This window comes from Chiloscyllium plagiosum, chromosome 3 (genome assembly GCF_004010195.1).
Source record: "Chiloscyllium plagiosum isolate BGI_BamShark_2017 chromosome 3, ASM401019v2, whole genome shotgun sequence".
Lineage (NCBI taxonomy): Eukaryota > Metazoa > Chordata > Chondrichthyes > Orectolobiformes > Hemiscylliidae > Chiloscyllium > Chiloscyllium plagiosum.
Window position 1 is genome coordinate 5553715 of NC_057712.1, and position 10090 is coordinate 5563804.

The 10090-nt window shown below is 39.8% G+C and overlaps 1 protein-coding gene across 1 annotated transcript in view; it reads left to right on the plus strand.

The window, feature by feature from the left end:
* Window positions 1–9790, plus strand: part of LOC122540569 (cytosolic 5'-nucleotidase 1A-like) — a 76073-nt gene extending 66283 nt beyond the window's left edge. The window contains exon 6 of the mRNA XM_043676444.1: window positions 9433–9790. Within this exon, the coding sequence (XP_043532379.1) occupies window positions 9433–9732 (300 nt within the window). The 3' untranslated portion in view covers window positions 9733–9790. The remainder of the gene's footprint in view (window positions 1–9432) is intronic.
* Window positions 9791–10090: the final 300 nt, after the last annotated feature.

Here is a 10090-nt window from a genome sequence, read left to right on the forward strand (position 1 = left end):
ATCCCTCTCCATCACTCGAGTAAAAGTCACCGAATTGTGGTCACTGTTCCCAAAGTGCTCACCTACCTCTAATTCTAACGCCTGGCCTGGTTCGTTACCCAGAACCAAATCCAGTATGGCCTCACCTCTTGTTGGCCTATCTACATATTGTGTCAAGAAACCCTCCTGCACACATTGGACAAACACCGACCCATCTAACGAACTCGAGCTATAGCTTTCCCAGTCAATATCTGGAAAGTTAAAGTTCCCCATAACAACCACCCTATTACTTTCACTGTTCTCTTGAATCATCCTCGCAATCCTTTCTTCTACGTTTCTAGGACTATTAGGGGGCCTGTAAAAAACTCCTAACAGGGTGAGCTCACCTTTCCTATTCCTAACCTCAGCCCAAACTACCTCAGTTGGCGAGTCTTCATCCATCGTCCTTTCCACCGCTGTAATACTATCTTTGACAAGCAATGCCACACCTCCCCCTCTTTTACCCCTACCTCTGACCCTACTAAAACATTTAAAAGGTGGAACCTGCAACAGCCAATCCTGTCCCTGTTCTACCCATGTCTCCGTAATAGCCACAACATCGAAATCCCCTGTAATACTATCTTTGACAAGCAATGCCACACCTCCCCCTCTTTTACCCCTACCTCTGACCCTAGTAAAACATTTAAAAGGTGGAACCTGCAACAGCCAATCCTGTCCCTGTTCTACCCATGTCTCCGTAATAGCCACAACATCGAAATCCCAGGTACCAACCCACGCTGCAAGTGCACCTACCTTACTTCGTATACTCCTTGCATTGAAGTATACACACTTCAAGCCACTTTCCTGTTTACAGGCACCCTCCTTTAAGATTGATGCCATGTTCCTAACCTCCCTACACTCCAGGTCCTGCACCCTAAGGCTACAGTCTAGGTTCCCATGCCCCTGCAGAGTTAGTTTAAACCCCCCCAAAGAGCACTAGCAAACCTCCCCCAAATGTTAGTCTTTCCAGCATATATTTTTATATATATGTTGCAGCATATACTTTTGTGCATAAATGAACAAAGAAGTCAGGGATTAGATCAGAGTGGTGCTGGAAAAACACAGCAGGTCAGGCAGCATCTGAGGAGCAGGAAAATCGACGCTTTGGGCAAAAGCCCTTCATCAGGAATGAAAGAAGTCAGGGAAGCAGGCAGCTGAAAGAAAGTGGTGATGATGTAAAATATTATACACTCACTGACTGTGAGCAGCAGAACACCTCAAAGTGCAGACAACATGGATCTAGAATATATTAAAAACGATTTTCTGGAAATACATTTTTTATAACTAACAATGAAATAGATAATAGATTTAGTTGTCAGCCTAATGGTAAGGGAATGAAAGAAGTGCATTTCATGCAGTCACCATGAAATGATTTATTTTGATAATAGTTTTGAGAGGTTGCAAGGTGACCCACACAGAGTTTTGAGTTTAAGTAAGGTATACTTTGAACAGATGAGTAATAATTTGATCATACTAAACCTACAGACAAAGTTGAAAAATTTGTAAAGGGAAGGGTCCTTACTATATATCACTCTTTGCCTCCATAAGTTTCATACAATACTGGTATAACAGTGCAAAAAGTCAAAGTCTCTTGTGTAATTCAGTTACTGTGCTCAACAAATGAGGTGAAAGACTTTGGCGGTGTAGTGGTAGTGTCCCTACCCCTGGACTGAGAGACCCAGGTTCACATCGTACCTGCTCCAGAGGTGTGTATTAACATCTCTGAGCAGGTTGATTAGGAAAAATAGGTTAATTGTTTTTTAAAAAAAGACATTGTTGGTTCAAAGCATAAAGAAATGGAAATCCAGCATTCTTGGACTGAATCTTCCGAGTCCCTGACCAATGGGGTAAGGATGTGTGTTAGGAACATATAGTTCGATCAGAAAATTAGATCCTTGATGTTGGGATAGAAAAATCTGATCCTGCCACCAAGGTTGGAATGGTGAGGTGAGGATCTCGTCAATGAGCAGCGAGAGACCTCTTTACACGCATTAGTGTGGCCTCATTGATGCACAGTTTTCTTTTCTCCCATGTGCCAGAGAAGAACTGCACAGGAACAATTCCCAACATGGAGGTCAGAGTAAGTTCCTGGTGACTGGAGCACATCATTCCCCCATCGGGTCTCCACCTTGGGTGGCAGTCATCCATATCAGAGAGGGCATTCCATTGGCGATGATTGCCACAGCCCCAGTCTATGGAGGTTGGCATCAGTCATTCAGCAGCCTTACCACATCATCATGGCATGTCCTCAACCCAGTTAGAATGCAGTTCTCCACCGCATTTTGCAATACACCAGCGGCTTTCATGAAAATGCTGCTGCCAGAACACTTTGTAGGCAGCCATCTCCAACACTGGGTAAAGATGCTCCTCACTTGCTTTCTCAGGATTCATTCAATCTGCACCTATTCGGATGCTCGCCTCATTTACCTTTTTGTGCTTTGCCAACTTAGAATTTTAAAGGCTTTCCAGTACATGACGTTCCTACACTGAAAAATGAGAAGATGTTATGCTGTGCTGTACATTTGGGAAAGAACAGAACAGAGCACTTTGGGGCCAGTGACCATAATTCTATTAGTTTTAAAATATTGATGGAAAAGGATAGACTAGATCGAAAAGTTGAAGTTCTAAATTGGAGGACGGCTAATTTTGATAGTATTAGGCAAGAACTTTCAAAAGCTGGTTGGGGGCAGATTTTGCAGGTAAAGGGACAGCTGGAAAATGGGAAGCCTTCATAAATGAAATAACGAGAGTCCAGAGACAGTATATTCTTGTCAGGGTGAAAGGAAAGGCTGGTAGGTGTAGGGAATGCTGGAAGACTAAAGAAACTGAGGGTTTAATTAAGGAAAAGAAGGAAGCATATGTCAGGTACAGACAGAATAGATCGAGTGAATCCTCAGAAGAGTATAAAAGAAGTAGAGGTATACTGAAGAGGGAAATCAGGAGGGCAAAAACGGGATATGAGATAGCTTTGGCAAATCGAGTTAAGGCGAATCCAAAGGGTTTCTACAAATACGGTAAGGATAAAAGGGTAACGAGGAAGAGAGTAGGGGCCCTCAAAGATCAGGAGAAAGTGAGGACTGCAGATGCTGGAGATCAGAGTCAAGAGTGTATTTCTGGAAAAGCACAGCAGGTCAGGCAGCATCCGAGGAGCAGGAGAATCGACGTTTCGGGTCAGAGGGGCATGAACTTGGCTTGTATTTCTTTGATTTTAAAGGTTTGAACTGTGACCTATTAGACCTGTTTAACAATAAGAAGTGACTCAGTAGAGTAGATAAAGAGAAACTGTTTTCGTTGGTGGAGGAATTGAGAATGAAGTGCAGAATCTTAAAAATTAGAGTTGGCCATTTAGGAGAGATGTAAGAAAGCATTTTGACTATACAAATTTAAGTAGATATCTGGCTTTCTCTTAAGTAATAGAGTAGTGGATTATGAGGAGAAAGTGAGGGCTGCAGATGCTGGAGATCACAGCTGAAAGTGTGTTGCTGGAAAAGCGCAGCAGGTCGGGCAGCATCCAAGGTACAGGAGAATCGACGTTTCGGTTCCTGAAGAAGGGCTTATGCCCGAAACGTCGATTCTCCTGTTCCTTGGATGCTGCCTGACCTGCTGCGCTTTTCCAGCAACACACTTTCAGCTCTAGTGGATTATGAGTCAATTTAAATTTTCAGTTTTGAAATGGACAGATTTATACCATTGCCAAACAGAGAGAGACATGTTTTAATCCACCACTCTGTTACTTAAGAGTCACTTTTCGTTGTTAAGCAAGTCAAGTAATTTACTGAAAAATCAATTTCAGATTTACTGAAAATCTGATGCCCAACTCAACTGGATAATGGCAACATGAATACAGCATTGTCTTGATGAATAAAGGTAGTTGTACAATGGGGTTTTCCAGGGGACAGAACCTGGACCATTGCATTTCTTGATACTTATTAAAGATCAAATTTGAGGACACAAAATTTACAGAATACATAAAACTTGGAAGCATTTTGAAATTTGAGGAGAATAGTAATAGACATCAAGAAGGTATTGAACCCATGGCAGGTATATTTCAATGCAGAAAAGGGTGAAGTGACCCACTTTGGCAGAGTTAGTGTGGAGAGACAAAATAAACACAAAGGGTACAAATCTAAAATGGGTACTACCCCAGACACAACTGAGGTTTGAAGGTGGCAAGACCAATGCAGAAAGTGGTTAACCAAGCTTATGGAATCCTAGGCTTGATAAAGACTACAAAAGAAGTGAAGCTGTGATGAACCTTTATAAAACACTGATTGGGCCTCAGCAGGATTGTGTTCAATTCTTTGCACTGCACTTTGGAAAAGATACGAAGGTTTTAGAGAGAATGCAAAATAGATTTGTAAGAATGGTTCCAGGGACAAGAACTTCAGTTACTTAATTAGAATTGGTGAAGCTGGCATTGTTCTCCTGAGTGAAGAGAGGATTCAGAGCAGCTTAAATAGAGGTGTTCAAAACCATGAGGGGTCTAGACAGAATAGATAGAACTGTTTGCATTGGCAGAAGGGTGGAGAATAAGAGGAAGTTGATTTAAGATGTTTGGCAAAAGAAACAGTGGTGACACAAGACCTCAAGTGGTTATGACCTGGCATCTACTGAATGAGAATGTGATGGAGATAGAGTCAATCCGAGAAAATTGCACAACTATGGGGAAAGGACAGAGGACTAGATCTAACTGACTTGCTCTTCCAGACAGCCAGCACAGACCTGCTGTGCCAAATTACCTCCCTCCCTGCTGAAATCAGCCTGTGTTTCTATGATTTTGAATGTGCAATTTAAATTCTTTGAATAAACTAAGCATATTGAAGAAAATAAAAATGGCAGAATTCCCCAAAGATATCTAATAAATGGAATGAAATGCAGCAGCATTTACCACATTATGTGAAACAGAAAAGTTTGTTCAGATGTCTATCATATCAACATACCTCTAAGAGGCCTGAGATGCACTTTGTGATACCTTCAACTTGGCAAGACTCAGTCCTTCATCTTCAGTCAGGAGTTTGATAAAGAAGTTTAACTTAAATTGGATGTTGGCTTGGATTTTGCAGTTGGAACAACAGGGTAGAGACTATCACCACATACCATCAACAGGAGTTAAAACAGATAGCATCTTCCTGTGTTTGCAATTGAATAGTTCAATGCAGAGAACCATGAGGTTGTTCATTGGTTACCCTTCTCTTCCACTAACGTTACTACACTGGCACCATAGTGACAAATTTAACATAATTCAAGGAGGACTTAAGGTTCATGCAGTGATCCATTGCATAGTTACCAACAAACTATCATAGCCTTAGGACTTAGGACAAGTATAAAATACTTTGTTGTAGCAGTTTGTTAAAAGTCTTAATTAAGGACAAACAACCTCTCTGGCATGAAAATTAATTTCTATGAATGCTGGTTGTAATACCATCAAGATTAATTATATTGAAGATTTATGTTTTTTTTCTGTTAACCTCATTTATCTTTTCTCTCAATCCCATCTTTCTTTCCTCTTTTTATCTTGCTTTTCACACATAATTTCTCATTCAATTAAATATTTTAATTGACATTTCCTGGTTCTGCTGCTATGTGCCTCACTAAGGAGATTGGTTGAAGACAAATATTTTTGCTTACCATATTCACACAGTTCCAAACTCCCCTGTAGAGGGCAACATACTGAAATAGAATTTTAAATACCATAAGTTGCTGTACAAAACCATATAGCAAGTCTATGCATAGCCATCTGCTTTAAAAGGTGTACACTGTTCACTGTTCACCACTAAATCTGAGCTAATACAACGAATCCTCCTCACATATAGATAGCATGACCTCATTATGTTTATGAATATTATTAAGGCTTTGTGTGTGAGAGTCAGGATTTCAGTAGAGAGGCCAAAACAATGCCAGTTCTCTGCCCTAAACAAGTTTTCATGGAGCAGAAACAAGCAAAAGTTACATCTCCCATTCTATAACGCTTTATAATCAAAATTACTGTTGCTTTCTGAGCATCGGTTGAACTAGATGCCATCATTGATTCCATTTTAGTGCTGTTTGTAGAGTCCAGAAGGAATAATCTTAACCCTATCTTCAATGTGTGAATAGTTTCTAGATCACTATTTTTCTTGTCATAAGCTGATGTAAAATGTCCCCTAAACTGGTGGTAGCATTCATTTTCTATATATTGTTGATATTACCATTTGAAACTTGAGATGGGGTACTGCAGGCTTAAATTATCATATTTTAGGAAACCCCGAAAGTGTTTGACTAAATGCAGAGTGGTTTCTGTTCAATGAAAACATGAAGTGTTTGTAAACCCCTTCCTTGCCATCAACAGTTGTGACTGAACACTCTCCGAACCAGTAGATCATGAGGTTTTAGGTATTGCTATTTCTATTTTTCATTTTGAAGATTCAAAGATGTCACTAACAGAATGCCTTATGTGCAGTTTAGAACTGCAATATACTAAATTATAAATTGGCAAATATTTTGAATTTTACTGAAGAGTGGACCATGTTGCCAAAAGCTTTTGTTTTACACACAGGGCAAACACAAGAATGTCAAAATTCAATCGCTCACAACAGTGCTGACTGGTTCTCAAGTCAGATGGCACCAGATTATAGTCCAACAGGTTTATTTGAAATCACAAGCTTTCAGAGCGCTGCTCCTCCTTTAGGTGAAGTCTTCAACCTGATAAAGGAGCAGCGCTCCGAAAGCTTGTGATTTCAAATAAACCTGTTGGACTATAACCTGGTGTCATATGACTTCTGACTTTGTCCACTCCAGTCCAATACCGGCACCTCCACATCATGGTTGTCAAGTCAACTTTGGTGGGCTAAGGCATTGCTATCGAGAGAGAAAATTGGATTTATAAGCTCGCAATGTCCCAGGTAATTCAAAATGGTCAAAAGGTTTGAACATTTTACTTTTGTTTCCAGGAATAGGTCCCTGTTTATGCAAATGTGTTGCTTCCAGCAAACATAAATGAGTCACATTATGAGCTCCACTGATTATCTCAAATTGGCTGTATGGGTAGCCACTGATGCATTCAGAATGTTCAGTGTGTGCTGCCTAATTGAATGAATCACATCTAATGGCAAACATTTTGCAACATCATGTATGGCTTTCAGTGCCGGTGTGATGTCAAGTACATGAACCATACATCCAGCAATTGGCTGATTGAATCAAAAAATTGTTCCTTTAGTTGTTGAAAATTGACTGAGTGCACATTGTTCTCAAAATGCCCTTGCTTCAAATCCCAAACAAACAAAGTATGTATTGAACGTTCTTGAATGTTTGAATAGTTACATAATAGATGGAAATGTGTTGCTGGAAAAGCGCAGCAGGTCAGGCAGCATCTAGGGAACAGGAGAATCGACGTTTCGGGCATTAGCCCTTCCTGTTCCCTAGATGCTGCCTGACCTGCTGCGCTTTTCCAGCAACACATTTCCATCTCTGATCTCCAGCATCTGCAGACCTCACTTTCTCCTCCTAGTTACATAATAACCAATTTAAGATAATAAGTTGATGTTGTAATGTTTTATTTTTACGCTCACAAGAAACAAACTACATCGATAAGTGGGACTTGTTTTCTATGAAAGAAAGGAATATGTTCCAGCGTTGTGCCTTCTCTTGAATTGCTCAGGGACCCTGGGAGCCTATATTTTCCCATTGCTTTCTCTGTGGTAATGCCTAACCAACTAACCAAGAGTTGGCTTGCCAAATAATAGGCACCCTTTTCCTCTTACGGCAGAAATTGTTGCAATCATTTAAAATTTAGCATGTGTGTATTAATTGTTTTAATGAATGCAAAATGAAAACTTTGACAACATATCTCTCTTCATGATTTGGAGATGCCGGTGTTGGACTGGGGTGTACAAAGTTAAAAATCACACAACACCAGGTTATAGTCCAACAGGTTTAATTGGAAGCACACTAGCTTTCGGAGCATCACTCCTTCATCAGGTGATAGTGGCTACCACTACCACCTGATGAAGGAGCGACGCTCCGAAAGCTAGTGTGCTTCCAATTAAACCTGTTGGACTATAACCTGGTGTTGTGTGATTTTTAACTTTATCTCTCTTCAGCAATATTGAAAAAGAATTGTTGAAAAGTATTTGTAAGATATAGATGGTGAATCACAGTGAATAATTTAGATAAATGTGAGGTTGTTTCAGTTGATTATATTTAGTTGCTTTACTTGATTTAATCAGATTTATAAAATAATGCAGTATTTAAAAGACAAGATCAAGATTTCAGAGCACCACTCCACTGATAGCAGTGTGACAGAGTAGGCACATTTGAGAATGATTTGGAAGGCAGAGTTGGATGGAGATCATGAACAGTGATATTGGAAAGCTCCTGACTAATGGGTGTATGTCTGTACATTGTCAATTCTGTCAAGTGAAGGACAAGTTTTATCTCATTCTGCCAACAAATTGATGGAGAATGTCGACCTGGCTGTACAGATGGACTCAACTTTGGCTGCACCAATGAAACTGCACAGTGCTGATTTCAGAAACAAAGAGATTCCCCTCTTTCTGCTGGGATTGCGTTTAGGACAAGCAGAAGTCTCACCTCTTCCCTTCATCGAGCCTTTGCTCAGTTTCCCAGAGGGTTGGACTACAAGTGGAAACTGACATCCCTGAGTCTTGTCATAATTCCACATGTCCGTTGGCATCCTACAATTGGCATCTTAGAAATGCCCTGGACCCCTAGCCTCTTTGTGTCTTTGAAAGGCCAGTTTTAGAATACTCTTGTGCTACAAATGATTTTATGAAAGATTTGTATTTATGTAATATTTTCAAAGCTTGAAGGTGTGTCATTTGAAAAAGTCAATGGCTATAGCAAACATATAATACTTAAAATAAATGTAAATATGGTGAGTTAAAATCCAACGTTTCTTTTGCTGTGAATGCCAGGTAATATTCTGAGCTTTCCAGCAAGAAAATATATGCCACATCATTGATGTTGATACATTAACATAGGAGTTGGTTCTACAATGTAGTAGGGATCTAAAAGCCTTTTAAAGTCTGGTGGTTTTCCATAATCAGCTTCCATTCCCCATCAGAAGTTCATGAGTGGAAGTATTCTGTAATAGCCTAAAAGGAAAAGGAAATATTTTGTGATGAGATAGTTGGAGACCTTTGTACACTCCTATTGAAAGCCAGTTTGTATTGGCATACAAAAAAGCCTCGAAGAATCCTTTTGAGAATTATGACCGGGGAAATGATGTGTGATTTTGATTCATTTGAAAGGGTGATCCTAACACAAAAATATGAACTAAAAGATCAATAGGCCTTGTGGTTGATTATCGAAAATTCCAGTGTATAACGTTAACAACACTTAAATGTATGATCAGATTTTGGAAAATGTTGCACGCAAACTGTTTCTGAAGTTATCATTCACCTGTTTCACAAATAGGGCGTCCTCGTAGGATTTCTGGAATCACTCGGAAGACTCCAGAAAAAGTTTTATGCCAAAAATGAACGTTTGAATTGCCCAATCCGAGTATACTTGATCGTAAAAAAAGGCGGTTCAGCTGTTGGATTAAAAGCTTTGAAGATGATTCGTTCCTGGGGGCTGGATGTTGATGAGGCATTCATCCTTTCTGGCTTGTCAGCAGTAGAACTTCTAAACAAAATAGGCCCTCATATTTACTTTGATGACAACATGTTCCAGTCAACAAATGCTGCAGCCATTGCACAGTGCAAAGCACATTAAAGGATGCCATGGTCCTTGCAAAAGTCATGTTGCAGTTTTTCAGAGTACGAACTGTACACTACAAGGGAAATTAAAGTTACGTTACCGAAACATTCCAAAGTTGTGTGTTTTATTGTGAATTATATCTGGATAAAGTGATGTCCTTCAGAAGAAATTATCAGCAAGAAGCAAGTATTTGCTCAGGATGATGTCAAATTTAATAAGAATTATCCTTACTATATGTATTTAGTTAAAAATCGCATGACACCAGACTAGAGCCCAACAGGTTAATTTGGAAGCACTAGCTTTCAGATCACTACTCCTTCATCAGTTAGCTAGTGGAGCAGGATCATAGGACATAGAATTTATAGCGAAAGAT